Source organism: Podarcis gaigeae (assembly GCF_964106915.1).
Source record: "Podarcis gaigeae genome assembly, chromosome: 4".
Classification (NCBI taxonomy): domain Eukaryota; kingdom Metazoa; phylum Chordata; class Lepidosauria; order Squamata; family Lacertidae; genus Podarcis; species Podarcis gaigeae.
In genome coordinates, this window is record NC_139677.1 from 90,282,608 (window position 1) to 90,301,266 (window position 18,659).

An 18,659-nucleotide genomic window follows, 5' to 3' on the forward strand; every position below is an offset into this window, starting at 1 on the left:
GCTGATTCCCGGACCGTCAGGGGGCCGGATTTAGAAGGCGATTGGGCCAGATCCGGCCCCCGAGCCTTAGTTTGCCTACCCATGGTCTAACAGATTCGGAAGGAAATCGTCTCAACGACAGCTGTCTTCAATTAATTTCTTTTGACCCCGGACATAGCTCGGTTGGTTGGAGCGTGGTGCTGATAACGTCAAGGTTGCAGGTGTGGTCATATTCCTGCCTAACAAGGGGTTTGGATTTAGGGTGATCCTCAAGATCCCTTCAAATTCTTTGATTCTATGACCCCAAGTGCTCAGAAAGGTGTGTCAAAATCTTTCTACGAGTATTTTTTATTTATTTACTTGATTTGGGAGGGGCGGGGGCAGCCCACGCCGAACAGAGCTTAATTCCAAGACACACGAAAAACCAGAGGCAGCCGTTTGGGACCAAAATGAAGACGATGATGGTGACAAGCGGGTCGTGCAAGCCTCTCCGCCTCCTCCTTTTCCCGCCCTCCCGGGCGCAGGAGAGATGCAGATTCCTCCTCCCTCCCTTAGGGGGTGGAGGGACGGAGCATCATCCGCCCCGGCCGTGCGCACAGCACTGTGGGCTAACATGGCAGCTTCCTTCGCCACTCTCGGCTTCCCACTCCTTTGACAATCCGCTCTGCTCTTTTGATTTCCCGGGGAGAGGATTCCTTTCCCGCCTCCCGGCAACACACACACACACAACCTCTGCACACCCTTAAGGAGATTCAGCATGGAGAGGAGCTCCAGCTGCGAGAGCATCGCCTCCAAGGAGGCTCCGCCCGCCACCCGCCAGCCCAGCCCGGATTCCCTCTCCAGGTAAAACCGCCCTTCACCCTCCAGGGTGGGAAAGCCCTGGAGGAGAGAGTGGGGGCGGGGGGGTTGTTGTTTGGCGCTTTCGTATCTCTAGGGTTTGGTTTGTTTGTTCTGCGGGGGAGGAAGCGGACCCCCATATTCCCTCCACCCCCTTTCCATAACCTGCGCTTCTAACTGGCACAGGTCAGTGCTGGAGAGAGAGGTGCGCTATTACGCACACACTGCGCCCGTTGCACCTGGGTGGCCTGTGTAGTTAAACCCAGGGGAAGGGAAGGGCTGGGTGTGATCGGGGAACTGCACATGCTCAGAGGCACTCTTTTTGGTAAGCGCACGGGGGTTCCGGGTGGTTCCAGAACACCCGAGGCCGAGCGCGCTCCTTGCAGCGGGATCCTCAGCGCGCTTTTCACAGGAGCCCATCAACCCGCGGAGGAAGCGTCGGTGTCGGTCCCCTGCGCTCGGAAGCGCACCCTGTTCCCCCACCCCTCCCTCGGTGAGGCTTACTTCCGAGTAAACACGCAGAGGATCGAGCGCTGAATGGAACAGGGCGGGGGTGGCTTCCAAACATTTTAATGCTGCAATCCCGTGAGTTTACCTGGGAGGAAGTGCTACTGAACACAGTGGGGCTTGTTTCCGAGTAAATGCGGAGAGGGTTGCGCGCTGTGAGGTTTTGGATACTTGGGCCATTCTCCCTGCTGCGCTGTGCTCGTGGGAAATAGAGGACAATGTTGTAGGATTGTGTGTGTGTGTGTGTGTGTGATTTTTTTTCTATCTCTGTGTTATTTTTATTTCATCCTTAATGGAAGTGTTTGTATATCTTTATTTTTCTCTATTTCTTTTAATTTATTCCATCAGAGGACATTTTCTTGTTTTGCTTTATTTATTTTATTTCTCACTTCATATTGCCTCAATTTTCCTGACCCGACTACCTTGCGAGGTTGACCACATCCTTGATTTGGAACGCTGAATTTCGCCTATCATATTTCAAGCCAGGGTTGTGGGTGAGCTGGCGATCCATTGATTGTGGCCCCATCTGCACCAGACATTTAAAGCAGCATCATACCACTTGAAGCAGTTGTGACTTCCCCCAAAGAATCCTGGGAACTGTAGTTTGTTAGAGGTGCAGAGTGTTGTTAGCAGACCCCTATTCCAACCCACCCCCCAGCTGCAACTTCTATAGGGGTTTACCAGTCTCTCTTCCCAGGGAATTATGGGAACTGATTTAAAAAGACACCTGGAGAAGGGCCTCAACAAAATCTCTTCTGCTCCTTCAGGTACTTAGGTAACCTGCCAGGGACTCTCCAGGCAGAGAATCTATCACCTGCTTTTTCAAAACCTGGAGATAGCAGGAATAGAAGCTTTGACCCTTTGAGTGCAAATTGGGTCGTCATGATCCTTTCGCCATAAACCTTGGTCGCAAACATACCATACATTGTAAACACAGTGTCCCCTTTCTTCCCCAAAATATTGGGGACTCTGGTTTGTTAAGGGTGCTGGGAAGTGTAGCTCTGTCAGGGGTAAATTACAGTTTCCATGGTAAAAAAGGTAAAGGACCCCTGGATGATTCAGTCCAGTTGATTTGGGGGGGGACAATGCCCGTTAAAGGGGGGTCAGTGTGCTTTAAATTCATGGTTTATTTCCTTACTTCCATGTGTACATTATTATTATTATTATTATTATTATTATTATTATTATTATAGACTGATATGACAGTTGTTTCTTTTTTATCTTTTTGTATTTTTATTTAGATTTTCTGTCATACAATTTAATTAAAAAAGCAAAATAATACACAACAGAAAAGAAACATTGAAACATTATACAATATCAGAAAAAGAAAAAACATAAACAAAATAAAATAAACCCACCACCCTGTTTAACTTCCCTCCACCGCTACTCGTCTTCTCTAGAATCAATTTTACCCTTATCATTGCATTCAGATTGTTTTTATTTTCTCAATATACATACATATGTCATTGATAATTTATTGTTTTGATGCATTTACATTCTTAATCCAAGCATATTAGCATGTCTTTTTTAGAGCAATATAATACATAATTTTATTTTTATGCCGCCTCTCCATAGTTCAAACCATGCTCAAGCAGCTTGCAACATGACAAAAGTCCATAATCGTAACAAGGCAAAAGTCACCATCAACAATAAATAAAGCATTAAAAAAAATACAACCAAACTGAACAGATTCCACATAGCGATGTAGAAAGGCAAATAGTTGTGCAGGGTACTCCTGCCTGACTCTGAGGCTGTGTACGCATTATGGTATACTCTGGCATCCGTGTGCTCCCACCACGGGTGTTTGAAGCGGAGTACACAATCCCTAGGTGTTCTACAGCTTCTTGAGAAATGCTGCTATTTGATGAATTTCCCCTCAAACCAGCTTCTAACCTGAGGTGTGTACATCTAAGACCACAGCAGCACATGCCCGGGTGGCAGTGCACATGGAGTTTCACTGGCAGCATGGCTGGATTTAGGTTTGATGAGGCCCTAAGGGAAGCAGGTGGCGCTGTGGGCTAAACCACAGAGCCTAGGACTTGCTGATCAGAAGGTCAGCAGTTCAAATCCCCACGACTGGGTGAGCTCCTATTGCTCGGTCCCTGCTCCTGCCAACCTAGCAGTTCGAAAGCACGTCAAAGTGCAAGTAGATAAATAGGTACCACTCCGGCGGGAAGCTAAACGGCGTTTCCGTGCGCTGCTCTGGTTCATCAGAAGCGGCTTAGTCATGCTGGCCACATGACCTGGAAGTTGTACGCTGGCTCCTCAGCCAGCAAAGCGAGATGAGTGCCACAACCCCAGAGTCGGCCACGACTGGACCTAATGGTCAGGGGTCCCTTTACCTTTACCTAAGCTACTGAAGGTAATGGGGCCCTTTATATTTCCAGCTGTCCTTTGTCAACAACAAATTATCACTGTTTTTTGTGTTGAATATATGCTATATGGCAATTTATGGACCTAATAGCCATTTGTCACTGTTGGGTGGAATGTTGAACCTCCATTATCTTTTCCTCCTGTGGCTGGCAAAGCAGGTGGGGTGGGAAGAAATTCTGAGTGCACCCTGCTAGCTTGGAAAATGCTAAACTCCATCTTTTTCCCCTGACTTCTTTTCCTTTTTGAATACAAAGCAGTTGCAAATGGCTTAAATCACTACATATATATGTGTGTGTATAGTTTAGTCTTGAGGTTCTTCCCCCTTCATCGACTTTCAAGCTTGCCTTCCATAGCCTTAAGGTCTAGAAACATGCTATTTTTAAAAAAGAACAGAAAGGGAGAACAAAAGATTCTCGGGAAGCTGGGTTCTATAGCCAAAACCAAAGGGTTGCACTCCTAGAGGCCTTTTGGCTCATGAATGGCCTGATTCACTGGAGCCTGAGGATTGTTCCATAGGAACACTGTATTGCATTTCAATGCCTGATTGGCTTTCTGTTCTTGGAGTGGAGCAAAAAAGGACCAAACAATTCAGGCTTTGTTTACCAAGCGCCTTACACAGGCTGCAGGAATTCTGTAATTTAGCTTCCCCCACCCCACAAAATCCAGTATTAAAAAAAAAAAGTCTAATAGTGTATGACTACTGCTTGGGATACTGTAGGCTATTGTGTGAACATCGAATGGACACAGCCAGAAAGAAGCTCACCCGTGGTCCGAGTCTAGGGTACCATTCTCAATTTGCTTCTGGGAAAATATATCCTACAGAACACAGGGTAACTGTGTTCATACGCTAGAGGCTACACGAGGAAAGAGCATTGTGGTAGCTTAACAGATTTATTGTGGCACAAAGATTTTGTGGACTGATCTGAACCTGGGTTGGGACACCTGTTTTGCAGAAGGCCCAATCCTCATCCTCTTCAGGTAGGGCTGGGAATGTGGAGAGCTGCTGCCAGCCAGTGTAGACAGTATGGAACTAGATGGGCCAATAGTCTGATTCGGTAAAGGGAAGCTTCCTATATTGTTATAGCTCAGCTGGTTACAGCATGATGCTCATAGTGACAAGGTTACTATCCCTGCAAGGGACAACGGCATATTCCTACATTGCAGGCGGTTGATCTAGATGACCACCAGGGTCCCCTCCAACTCTATGATTCTATTATTGTTATAGATTTTTTTTGGGGGGGGGCGTCCCCCTAAACCAGGGGTCAGCAAACTTTTTCAGCAGGGGGCCAGTCCACTGTCCCTCAGACCTTGTGGGGGACCGGACTATTTTTTGGGGGGGGAATGACCGAGAGATGCATTTTAAATAAAAGGACACATTTTACTCATGTAAAAACACGCTGATACTTGGGCCGGATTTAGAAGGCGATTGGACTGGATCCGGCCACCAGGCCTTAGTTTGCTAAAGATAAAGGGACCCCTGACTATTAGGTCCAGTCGTGGCCGACTCTGGGGTTGCGGCACTCATCTCGCTTTATTGGCCGAGAGAGCCGGCGTACAGCTTCCGGGTCATGTGGCCAGCATGACTAAGCTGCTTCTGGCGAACCAGAGCAGCTCACGGAAACGCCGTTTACCTTCCTGCCGGAGCAGTACCTATTTATCTACTTGCACTTTGACGTGCTTTTGAACTGCTAGGTTGGCAGGAGCAGGGACCGAGCAACGGGAGCTCACCCCGTCGCGGGGATTCGAACCGTGACCTTCTGATCAGCAAGCCCTAGGCGCTCTGGTTTAGACCACAGCCTACCCATGCCCTAAACCCTAGAAATTAATAATATGGTAGGATTTTGATTATTTGTGAAGAGAATATTGCAGGCCAGTGGGAAAATACAGGTTTAAGCTTCCTTTCCAAGGCAGGGCCTCACCTGAGATAGAGGCATTCTGTAAGATCTAGACTCCTTCCATGCAGATTGAAGGTGTCAGTAGGTGAATAAATAATATTTCTTAAGGCTGCCACGGTCTCTGCTGCATGTTTAATTCTCCAAAGACCACAGGGCAGTTCACAATATAAAAATACCTTCCATCGGCAGGTATCCGTGCTAAGATGTAGCTGTAAACAGTAGATTCATATTAATCTATAGCCCCTCTGCTGTCCCCTCCACACAGAGACTAAATGTGGGGAGGGGCTCTGCAAATATTGGCCTTCTCCCACCCCCCCTGATGTCGTCATGCCCCTCTGGCCCTCCCTCTAATTTCGACATTCAACAGGATGTTTGAAAAGCAGCCGTTTGAAAAGACTTCCTGTGTAGGCATTCCCCACACGGTCAAGAATCGCAGTTGTGTGAGATTATGATTTTGGATGTAACGTATAACCATCATCATGTGTAAGAAATAAATGTAAGAAACCCATCCAGCTTCATCCGATGTCCTTCGGTTCTAATATTATGAGAGAGGGAGGAAAATGCCTCCCTATCCATGTTCTCTGCAGCTTATATAATTTTGTACACCCCCCACAATCTGCTGTTACTCACCTTTATTCTAAACTTAGTAACCCCAGCAGGAGGGGCTGGTGTGGAAAACTGGCTGGCACGGAGGGAAGGCGCTCCTCTGCCCCCCGACCCCAGCAGTGGCATTGCTGATTCTGAACAGAAGGATTGAATTCTACCTCTACAGCAGCCTTTCTCAAGTTGTTGGACTACAACTCCCATCATCCATAGCTAGCAGGTCATGGACGATGGGAGTTGTAGTCCAATGACATTGTTGTTGTTGTCGTTTAGTCGTGTCCGACTCTTCGTGACCCCATGGACCAGAGCACGCCAGGCACTCCTGTCTTCCACTGCCTCCCGCAGTTCAGTCAAACTCATGCTCCAGCTCTCACTTCCACACATCACTACTGGGAAAACCATGGCTTTAACTATACGGACCTTTGTTGGCAAGGTGATGTCTCTGCTTTTTAAGATGCTGTCATTGCTTTTCTCCCAAGAAGCAGGCGTCTTTTAATTCCGTGGCTGCTGTCACCATCTGCAGTGGTCATGGAGTCCAAGAAAGTAAAATCTCTCACTGCCTCAATTTCTTCCCCTTCTGTTTACCAGGAGGTGATGGGACCAGTGGCCATGATCTTAGATTTTTTGATCTTGGGCTTCAGAGACATATGGGGACCCAAAGTTGAGAACAGCTGCTCTAGAGTTCCATTACCCTGCCTGCATTCAGATGTCATTATAACAAACCATGGCTTATCCTGACAGGCTCCTCCTACCCACTCACCTCCTTTGGCGTGGCTTAGAAACTTTTGTTTCAAACAAACCACAGTTAAGAGATTAATCAGTTTGTTGTGGTCATACAACACAACAAGCTGCAGCTAATAGAAAACGGAGGCAAACCAACTCCAAAGTGTGGCTTGCGAAGCTGGCTTATTTCATAGCTTACATCGCTTGGATGTAATACTAAAATGTGATTAATTTCCTCTAGACTGCACCAGAGGAGATATTCACAAGCCTGGTTGGAGGGTTGGCTCATTCCAGTTCTGATAGGCTATGGTTTATTGTGACATCCAAATAAATCGTAATGTTTGCTCCTTAACCATACCCTCATGTTACGGCCTGATGAACTTTTTTACTTTCTCCACCTCATAATAGTTAAAAGACTAAGCACCAATTGTCCTTGGGCCTCTTGATCACAGCAGACCTGTGAAGAAATTTCTCCAGAATATACAATACTGCAACACCAAACAACTGTCTTTTCCCCCCATCCTTCTCCCCCTCATTCCTCCTCCTCTAGTGCTTCCACCTCTCATTCAGATCATTCGGCGCGTACAAAATCTGCTTCCGTCGTCTCGTCGGATTCCGTCTCCACTTCCACAGAAAATTTTTCTCCGGATCTAAGGGTAAGCCAGTCTGCATGTGCAGCAGCGGAGTCATGTGATCATTCATTTTTCTTTTTATTGAATTTGTAGTACAGTAATGTTTTGCTAAACTTTAGACAAGAGAGCCGTGAGTTTCAGGGCTCCTCCTTGAAGAAAAACTTTTTATACATAGAAAACTAGTAGTACAAAGAGGAGGCTACAATTAGATTAATTATCTCCTGATGTATGTTGATTAATACAGGAGACGGCATGCTGCCATATTCCCAAAAGTGAAAATTCAGAGAAAAGTTGTTGAGGAGTTTTTTTGTCTCAGTGGTTGAGAACATCTCCTCCCCCCCCCCCTATTTTTTTCGGGGCTTTTCTGGGATTCTAAAACAATGCTTTATTTTTTAAAATAAACACCCTACTTGCCATACGTCTAGGTTTTCCTGGACAATTTGGCGATTCAGCAAAAATCTGCCCAGACGCCATTTTCAAGCTTGTTTCCTGGCTGTGTCCGGGAAAATCCGGACGTATGACAGCCCTATATATTTCCCCACAGAAATTCTGAATTCTGTAGTCCGGAAGTGGGAGAGGAGAAGCAACGGGATTTGCTGCATATGTAGAATGGCTATTCATCTAGTATTGCCATCTCAAGATATATCTGAGAGAGATGCCTGCTTAAAACCTTGGAGGGCTGCTGCCAGTCAGTGTAAACAGTATTGAGCTAGGCAGATCGATGATCTGACTCCGCATAATGCAGATTCCTATGTTCCTGTGTGCTTCCGCAAAATGCGCTCAGGAGATTGATCTGCATTCTAGAGTAGGGGCTGGCAGGCTTCAATCCTCTTTGAAAGGCCACCCAGGTTCGTGGCCATTACTTGCTCCTGTGGGAGGGAGTTCCACAGTTTAACTAGGCGCTGTGCAAGAAGTGCTTTCTTTGATCTGTCCTGATAATGTCACAGGAACGGCAGGTGTGGAGGAAGGAGGTCACTGTCACTTACTGGGGCAGGGCAGCGGCAAGATCACAGCTGCACCCATAGGTGCTCCCACGCACCTCTGACCTCACTGACACACTTCCCAGCCCCACACAATCCAACGATGGTGCTGTCACGAGTGCAGCAGATTAGTAGTGCCCCTCTGCACCAGACACTCCTGCAGCCCAGGCAAGGAGGAAGTTACCTGTATGAACTACATTGGTACCATCTGGGAGAGGGTCAGCACAGGCCGCTGTTAGAATTCCTGCTCTATGATTGCAGTCATGGGATTGTTGTCTATCACATGACGGTATATGTTTTGACAGAGTGGGAAGTGACGAAGACAGGATGTTTGTGTCACTGTGTTCCGTGAAGTGGGACTGTTGTCCTTTGTTCTTTTTCTCTTTGCTGTCTGATGCTAGAGAGAGAGGGGGCCATGTTGCAGTGCTCCGTGTGTGTTTACATGTAACTAAAGTAGATTAGCCAAAATGCTGAGTTGCTGAGGTCTGTCACACATGATGCGCAAACTCTGCGGATCCCTTAGTGTGCCGGTGTCGGTTGGCATCGGTCGCTGTGATGTTCAGGCAGAAGAAAGCTTATGAAGCTCCCAAACGATCGACCAGGAGGGAGGGAACATGCCAGTCAGGCATGTGTCTCTGCCAGGGTCCTACTCGAGTGTAGGCCGAGCTCCTGACCCTGTAGTGCAGAGGTGGGCAGAAGGGAGATCCGGATCTACTTATGGTGACTTTCAGTGAGATCTGCAAGGGTTTCTGACTTCCAACGTTCATAGAATCATAGGGTTGGCTGCCATTGGGGTGGTTGACATTGGCTGGGTGGCGCAACACAAAAAGTGGCAGGAGTACAATGGTTAATTAGTGCCAGCGGCGGAGGAAGCCTCTTGGGCAACTGGGTTGGCATGCCCAGGGGCGGTGTGAACCGCCCATAGGGGCAGGGCACGGCACCCATAGGGACGGGGCGTGCCGCAGGGCCTCAGCCGCCCTACAGCTGGGGGGGGAGTTAGCGGGCGGACAGCATGGAGCCTGCAGGCGCCGAGACACGTGGCTCGTGTGCGCTGCAGGCCCCGCAGTGAGTGCTGCCTGCTATTTTGTAAAAAAAAAAAACCCGTCAGGGGTGCACCCAGGCCAGGCCGCACCCCCCACTCCTTCCTACACCCCTAATTGGTGCCCGTCGTTAACTTTTTAATACATATTTTTTACTGTGCAGTTTTATGTGTTTTTGTTAAAAACCACTTTGATCGTCTTTATTATGAAACAGTGGTTATATATATATATATATATATATATATATGTGTGTGTGTGTGTGTGTGTGTGTGTGTGTAATACACAGCTTATAAATCAATGGAGCAGGCATGCCGTACCCCACATCAAGTACCCCCTGCAATAGGGGGTGAGGGAAAATAGGTGTATTTCAGCCATTAATGTGCTCCCTCACAGAGGGGTGGCTCTTTGTCTCTCTCCTCTGTTCAGAATGGAAGGGGAGAGGCATATCAAGCCCTGGCATCCATTGAAATGTGGGCAAGTTTAAGGGCGCATGTTCAGTGTAGGAGACGCTGAGGCAGCGCAAACAGGAATCGAGCAGCAAAGGCAGGTCTCTCGTGCACTGTGGATTTTTGATGGGATATTTACTGCGACCTTTCTCCAGCACTGTAGCTTATTTCAGTATTTGGCTTCATTTCTAACCGCATCGTGACAGCATTTCGGTTTTTCCCCCTTACATGGAATTGTGCCCCTAAATGTGGGCTTCGCTTCAGACCAGCTGTGCTTCAGCTTTCTGGTGGCACCTGAAATGGGCTGAGACTCTGGCCACACTCACTCCATATGCTGAAAGCGCTTTAAACAGTCATGGCTTCCCCCAAAGAATTCTGGGAGCTGTAGTTCGTTCAGTGTGCTGGCAGCTGTTGGGGGACTCCCTATTCTGCTCACATATACCAGAGCTCCCTGGAAAGAGGGGTTGATTGTTAAATTACTTTGGAAACTATAGTTCTGTGAGGGGAGCAGGGGGTCTTATAGCAATTCTCGGCTTCCTTGGCAAACTATAGTTCCCACAACTCTTAGGGTGAGATTATACTGCTCCTTTCCAATCGGTTCATGTCCTTTATTTTCCCCACTGAAATCCAGTAACTTTTCATGCTGCAAGTGGTCTTTTTTTGTCTTGCTTTTGTTGCGCTATAGCCCCCTCCAGATAGTAATAACGTCATTGCGGAACATCTAGTAAAGCAGAACAAATCCATCACTAACACACTATTATTGTGCCAAAGGCATGTTGCGGAATACACCTGCAAAAATCTAGAAAACAAACAAAAAACTCACCTAGAGGGGCTCATTATTTTCACTGCATGCCTCCCTTCTTGAAAGGGCATTCCATGGTTGTGGTGCCACAGCTAACAAGGCCCTGTCATTCGTGGTTTTGTGTGCCCTCAGTTTCTGAAGGCTGAGGAACGGGTGGGGGTGCAGTTTTATGATACTGTCTTCGGTGCATGAGGACACACGTGTGTGTTGCGTCATATTTCCAAACATGGAAATGCCCTTCAGGAACCGCAGGAACCTATGTTGGCAAAGCAGGAACTTCTCTTTTCTGCATTGTCTGAAATGACCCTGACAGGAAGGAAGGTCGTGCAGCAATTTCTTTTTAACTCATCTTTTTTTTTCTTGGACCTTGGCGAGCCTAGCTCATCCACTGACTCTTCCTTCTTTCTGTGTACTTTCTTTTCCAAAGAAAGCTCAGCATTGCCGTTTCTCGTCTGTGTCCCCCCACCCCCACCCCAATTGTCTCCTGACAGGGAGGAATTCTGCTTATTTGAGCAGGATTCACTTTTAATACCAAGTGTCCTTTCCCCCTGCCCTCTATTTATAGCTCTCTCGTCATAGACCTGTCAAGGCCCAGGGTACAATATATTGATTTAGTGCAAATGAGATCAGGGAGAGCCAGACTCGGTCAATCTTCTGTCTCTGAGGCAAGGGGGAAAGGAAGTGCCTCCGAAGCATGTTCATGTTTCAAGAGACAGCCAAAGGAGAAGGTGATCTTAATAATGTTCAAGGTCCCCTAGATGTTTGCATAGGCACTAAATGTGCCGTGCGGAAGCCGCCCTGAAACTATTTATGATTGTCATTCGCGAGGAGCTGAGCGCTTAAGGGGGTTCGCCCATGGCCTTGGGATGCCCTCTTGGGACGTGATCCGTTATTTCCTCTGAGGCGTCTGCCTGCCTTCCTACCACGAACCCTTCTGCAGACTTCTTTCCTTTTCTTTTTTTGCAATGTACAACGGGGTAAGGGATTTTCTTCTTCTCTCTTATGAGTCCGAAAGGGAAGCAGTCCGGGCTGTGCTTTAGCTTAGATAGCCCTGCTGAGCATCTGAACAAAAGTAGATGGTTAATGATTACTATTATTATTATTGCCAAATATGTGTGGGTTTTGTGTGCCTTCTTGATCAAGAAAGGTTCTCGTTCTTTTTGTCAAGGAGGTTGAAATGGAATACTCAGGATGAAACGGTTAAATCTGCTATGATTAAATGGGCACAAGATGTTGGACATAACATAATGTTTGCTGACTGGGAACAGTTGTGGACCACAGGTATGAAATTCATGGCATGTAATGCCTTAAGAGAGAATATTATGAAAATGATATACAGGTGGTACATGACACCAGTCAAGCTTGCAAAAATTTACCATTTGCCCGATAATAAATGTTGGAAATGTAAAGATAATGAAGGGAAATAGTTAAACAGGTTGCCCAGTCAGGACCCGGGGGAGGGGCAGGTGTGGAGTCAGTGGGACTATAAGACCAGTTCTGGGAGGAGTTTGTTGGGAGTTGTTGGTGGGTAGTTGGTTGATTTTAGTGGGTTGGCTGGTTGGGAAAGGCAGTTGGTAATAGAGAGACAGTTAGGGCCGTGGGTTCTTGCGTGTGGGGAGGTAGAAGAGATAGAGGAAAATAAGACCAAGGAAGTAAGGAGCAACCACGTTTGGAACGCCGTAAAAGTTTGTGTCTGAAATAAAATACACTCTTCTTTATTAATTGAGAAGCTGACTGAGGCTGAAGTGATTTTACCAGGAGGACCTGGTTGGTGGCAGCGGATAAGTGGTGTACTGGTCAATAGTCCATGAGACGACCGGGGCTCCGTACGAACGCCACAGTGGCTCGCTGTTGGAGTGTGCATTTTGCACACAAAGATTGAATCCCAGGCATCTCCAAACAGGTTGGGGTTGCTAGACTTCCCTTCTAAACCCGGGGAGCTACTGCTAGCTAGTTCTGACAATTCTGGGACCAGTGACTAGGTGTAAGGCAGCCTCTGATGGAAGCCCGGTTTTCAACTTCGAATTTTTAAGAGATGCTCCCACTGCCTCATATTTGCGGCTCCAGGTTTGTGTCAGCGATCAAAAATCCCACGTGAAATTCATCCCCGGGTGATGAAGCCAGTGCTCCCATCATTTGGCACAATGGCAAAGACACTTTACTTTCCTCCCATTCCACTTCCTTTTTTAGTGGTTGGGGGGCAGTTCTGATGAATTAATGCTGTTGCACCAGTTTTCCGTTGGCACTTCCCTTCTGCTTTGTGTAACTAACAGCTAAAAACAGGGATTTTCAGTCCCACTTATTGGCATGCTGTAGTTAATTTAACAGTGGCATGAGAGGTGGGTGCTGTCTGAACAATTTCGGGGATGTTTTCGGAGGAAGAAAATGTATGCCGTTCTATGAGGATAATGTTAGAACGAATGGGAAATGGGCGAAGATCTGTACTGGGGGAAAAGTCAGCTGTCTGAGAGAAGAACTAGATAGCATGAGCTTTTCTGTCCTGGGTTAGACGTTGCCACTATGTTCCTGGATCTGATTTAGGAGAAAATGCTTCAGGGGAGAGGCTGCTCAAAGGCAGCCAGAATTGCCATTGACATCAGCTGTAACTTGAAGAAGTGTAACTTTTAAGTCACCTCTCTTCCCGCCTTCAAAGAAAGGTCTAGGTGTGGCCTAGGGGAAGGTGGAGTCTGAGAAAATATGGCAGAGGTAGCTTTGGCAAATCAACCAAAACAGATAAAACTAGGCAACCTGCTTGTTGAACATTCAGCCTGATTTGGTTGCACAAAATTTATGGGAAAAGTTATTTGAGCCTGCTATTCGCTGAGCATTCATGCCGATTTGTTTGTGCGATGTTGTGTAGACCAACTGTTATCCCACACTTTTGCCCGCAATTCCCCTCCACTTTCCTTGGTGCAGAAAGTCAGTCGTTGTCGTTTTTATAAGTGGGCTCATTGTGCCAAGAGCGCTGCATCAGTTTTAATGATGCCACACAAATTTGCTGGTATGCTACTAAACCCAGCGGTAGTCTGTAAGCACCCTAAGTCACTGCAGGAATGTTGGGGTTCCATGTATCCATGAAATGTGGTGGACCGAGGTGTGTATTTTTTATTTTTATTTTTTCCTTTACTCTTTTGTTTACGCCAAACTGGAGTTTGGGGTTTTAGTAAACTGAATGGGGCAATTGCAGGAAGACGCCGGTCGGTTATGTGCTGGGTAATGCTAGGTGTACACACACACAGACACACACACACACACAGACCTAGCTACTTATAGATGATCTTAGCAAACTTTGCAAACATTCAAGTAAGAAATGCTGTGTCCGCCCTATTAGACGCTTGCACTATTTATTTATTTTCCAGTCCACATTGCAGCGCTTTGCAAAAAAAAAGCAACAACAACATAAGATTCTATGAGTGACAACTTTCTGTATTTCTGCTACTTCAATACAGGGTGCCAACTTAATTCTTTGTGTCCGGTTGGTAAGCAAAATGGGATGCTGTGAGGTGATCTGCAGAATTGGATTGGCTGGCAAGCCTACGGCCTGCTGCTTGATTGGCTGCCTAGTTTATGGCATGCCTCCAGATTTCTTCCATGTGCATCATCATAAAACGACCCATCTGCATATGGCGTTTCTGCATGATTTTATTTCCCTCCTTCTCCCCCCGCTCTTCTAAAACACCAAAAGATTAAGACACAAGGCTTTTCCATGGGATTAGTGATTTTCCTGGCTGCTTCAATCATTCTGACTTGAGTTATTCTCCCCCACCCCACCCCACATCTGTTTATTTAATCCCCAGAAAAAGCCCCTTTGCCACCACAATAAAGCAAGGCGGTTGGCTTTCTGTTCTGTTGTTGTTGTGGGGGGGGGGGTTGCAGCAGATCTATTGTGTAGAAAGTTGTGAGAATCCTGTGGTGGTGCAGTGTGATAATTCTGTCCAGTTCTAAATATGCAGCAGTTTACACGTAGGTAAGAGAAAAGTGCAAAAGGAATAACTCCAGCAATTGGTGCAAGATGTCCTTGTTGTCAGTATATTGTTTTTAAAACACACACACACACACACACACACACACACACACACACACTTACTTTAACCCAGGGCATTGTCAATGCTGGCTGGGCAATCTGGAACAACATTTGGAGGGTCATAGGCTCCCCAGGTTTGTCACAAATTGCAATCTACATGTACAATTTGCTGCGCAGGTCCTACAGAGAAGCAACTTTCAGGCAGGAATTGTGTGACAACTGGAGCGAAGCAGCTGCTTCGTGTGACTGATTTTTGGGCACGTTGAAAGAATGGCAGCAGACTGTCCATTATTTCATTTATTGTGCATCCAATTATCAGTGGATAATTATAATTTTTTTCACGAATGGAAAGAGTAAAACTTCAGATGGTTGGTTTATGAACAAGCCTGGTCTTTGGAACTGTGGGATTTAGTCATTCCTACCCCAACTAAGAACTAATGAACTGCACAAAGGAACACCCAGAAGTCCGATAACTTATATGATTCAGCTTGGCTTAGTTTTATTTCATATACTGTTCAAAAAAAGAACATTAATGTGGAGTTTCTGATTCACATGGAGACTTATACAGGGTGAGACCTTTAAAAGAGGCTCCGTGGATACAGAGTGCATATGTTCCATGGGGCCTCTTTTAAAAGACTCACCCTGTAGAAATATACTTCTGTGTGATGGGCAATATCATTTGTATTGTCTTATTATGAAAATCAGTGCTGTACCTCTGTACAAGGGGCTTGTTCATCTTGGCATTATCTGGAAAACCATAAAATAATCTTTTTAAAAAGTATTTAACATTGATGTAGCTGATTTTCATTTTAGGTTCTCAGGGAATCTAATAAATTGGCTGAAATGGAGGAGCCCCCGTTGCTACCAGGAGAAACCATTAAAGACATGGGTATGTGCAGATATTTTTCTTTGACGTTTTTCCCCAGTGTAGATGGCACTGGGTTACACATACATAGGTATGACAAGCAGACACAATGGTTTAATATCAGACATTCCTTTATTTTTCAGCATACTGTATGTTAAATCAAGACTGAGCTCCTATCATTTGTACTTCAACTGACCTCCGTACCCCAACCTTAATTGTACTCCATTTATTTGTCGCTTTTGTTGAAAAATCTATTTTAAAAACCCATTTATTTATTCAAAAGGAATAGAAGAAATGGGATGATACCACTTTTTCCCTTTTATAAGAGAGAGAAAGGAAAACGTGAAGTCATTTCTCGGAACAAAACACACTGTTTCTTTTATTAGGACTGAACAGAAAGCTCTTTCCCTTTGTTGAAACTCCTTCTGTGTTCAGGAACGATAACCAGCTAGTAAATAGTTATGTAAAACCCTTGTGTATCTATGACTATGGATAGGTTAGTTAGTTGTTAAAGAACTTCAGAGGGGTTTTTTGGTTTTTTGCTGGGGGGAAGGGACAAGCGCAAAGCACGTTTGGCCAAGATGTTCAAGGAAAGCCAGAAAGGGCCATCATCTTCATTATTTATCCATAAAACAGTACTCTTAGGCTGGATAGATATAAACAGTGTTATATGATGCTACTCCCATATGCCTGAGTGTGGGTATGAGGTGTGAAATTCCCTTTCTTTAGTCATCATTTACATTACCGCACCCACTCCTCCTGGTGAAACTGAAGGAGAGCCACTGTGAAGAAGCTTTTAATGTTTTTTTTCAGTGGCAAGGAAAAGCACAAGTTGAGCTGATTTCACCTTAGAGCAGGAAACTCTTTGGCCCGCCAGGGGTTGCTAGACTACAAATCCCATCAGGCCCAGCAAACAAGACCAATGGCCAGGAATTGTGGGACTTGCAGTTATTATTATTATTACCGGTATTATTATTGTTCCATTTATTAAATTTGTATACCACCTTTCATCCGAAGATCTCAAGGCGGTTCATGGCATTAAACTACGAGATAAAAATACAAAATACATAATGAAAACAAGAGCAAAACAAAAACCTTCCCACCCACAACCACAACAAATTTAAAAGGATAGCAGTGGTTCTCAAACTTTATTCTCTGGGCCACATTTTCGGAATAAAAATTTGCTTGCGCCACACTGAATTATTTTTATATATAAGAAATAACTCTGGAAAGCAAAAAGAAGCAACTCCTAGCTGTGTTTGATTTTGAAAATCATATTCTGCAAATTTTAAAAGAGTAAATGATACTATACTGCACTGAAATGTTTAAATGCTTATTTGATTGCCCTTGAATCGTCCCACAACACTTAACCATCGTCTCCTGCCTTTGAGAACCACTGGGACAGAGGCTGTTCGTTCAGCTCCATCTCTTGAAAGCTTCCTCCTCACCTGCTTTGAGAGACATTGAAAGGTGTTCCAAGCCTCATTGCAGCACCTCCATGTGGAAATGCATATAATATGTATATATAACATATTTCTTTCTTTCTCCTAGCAAAAGATGTTACTCACATCTGCCCATTCACCGGCGCCATTAGAGGAACTCTGACAGTTACAAATTACAGGCTATATTTTAAAAGCATGGAAAGGGTAAGGCTCAAATTGAGCAACTTTTCACTTTTTTTGGGGGGGGGTACCTTATTTATTTCAAGTGCAAGCTGGGAAGGGGCGGAGCTCAGTGGTAGAGAGTGCATGCTTTGAAAGAACTGGATCGACCAGTTCTGGGGATCGACCTCTGCGTCCCATTTTACAGAGGATGGTCCTCTTTTGGAAACATCCTGTTCTTTGGGCTGCTGTCTCATCCAAGTCTAGTTTAAAGAGAAAGAACCCTAAGAAGCCAGCGCCCTGGCCATAGTCTTCCCCAATATGGTGAGGAGTCTTGTTGGTTGGTTGGTTGGTGTCCATTTGTCTTGGGAGAAAATTGAGGAGTGTGCCTTTGGGATGAAGTCCAACTACAGTGGTACCTCTGCTTGTGAACGGGATCCGTTCCGGAGCCCTGTTCGCAACCTGAAAGGAACGCATGCGCGAGTGGCGAAACCCGGAAGTAACCCTTTCCAGTACTTCCGAGTCGCTGTGGGACGCGACCTGAACAAACGTATCATGAAGCAAAGGTAACAAGAGGTATGACTGTATAGCCATTGAGTAGTTTCCAACTAAATATATCCCCCAGTGCAGGGGTGTCCAAGCAGTAGATCTCGATCTACCGGTAGATCCCCTGGTAGATAGCGGGATCCTTATCATCCTCCTCCCCCAATCGTCCTCCCCCAAAAAAGTTCAACAGCTCTGGGCAATCCACCCCCCCACTCCTCTAATGACAATGGGTAGATCACTGCCCTTTTTTTATACTGGGAGTAGATCACAGTCTGTTGGGCATTGGACATGCCTGCCTAGTGAAAGGATTTCCACTTGCTCCATGGAACTTCTCCCCCATTCTCCCCATGCGTGGCCTGAAGGGTTAGGGGGGACACCTCCCCCCTTAAAAAATAAATTGAGAGTAGGTTTGGACAATATATCATCCAAAACTGGTTCAAAATCCATATTGTGATATCGGTTTCATAGTTTTTTGACCTGGCAATATATCCTGAATCATTATGTGTGTTGGGGCTGGGCAAGAGATGTTGCCCAAAACTGGTTTCAAGTCTGTATCGTGATACCAGTTTCATAATTTTTGAACTGGCAATATATTGTAGATCATGGTGTGTGTGTGTGCGCACATGCTATGCAAAAATCACAATGCAGGAGGGGTGGGGACATGAAGCCAGCCGATGTCCCTACATAGCGCCATCCTTATTTCAAGCTTCATGATAGAGCAGTATATCTCGATGTTTTCGCTGGTGCTGAAAACCAGATATCGCCCAGCCCTGCTGTTCGCCGCTACATACTTCCATCCTTATTTC

At 45.8% G+C, this 18,659-nt stretch overlaps 1 protein-coding gene across 4 annotated transcripts in view; it reads left to right on the forward strand.

Annotated features, from left to right (window-relative positions):
- Window positions 1-429: 429 nt before the first annotated feature.
- Window positions 430-18,659, forward strand: part of MTMR2 (myotubularin related protein 2) — a 43,757-nt gene continuing 25,527 nt past the window's right edge. For 2 of the 4 annotated variants that reach the window (XR_014563601.1, XM_083736728.1), the window contains exons 1-4: window positions 561-822; window positions 7,468-7,573; window positions 15,655-15,730; window positions 17,258-17,352. Coding sequence is in view for 2 of the 4 variants with exons in the window: in XM_083736728.1 (XP_083592854.1) it covers window positions 737-822; window positions 7,468-7,573; window positions 15,655-15,730; window positions 17,258-17,352 (363 nt within the window). In the remaining 2 variants the exon portion in view is untranslated. Of the gene's footprint in view, window positions 823-7,467; window positions 7,574-15,654; window positions 15,731-17,257; window positions 17,353-18,659 lie in introns of all 4 variants that reach the window. The other 2 variants (XM_083736729.1, XR_014563600.1) reach the window with 2 other exon arrangements.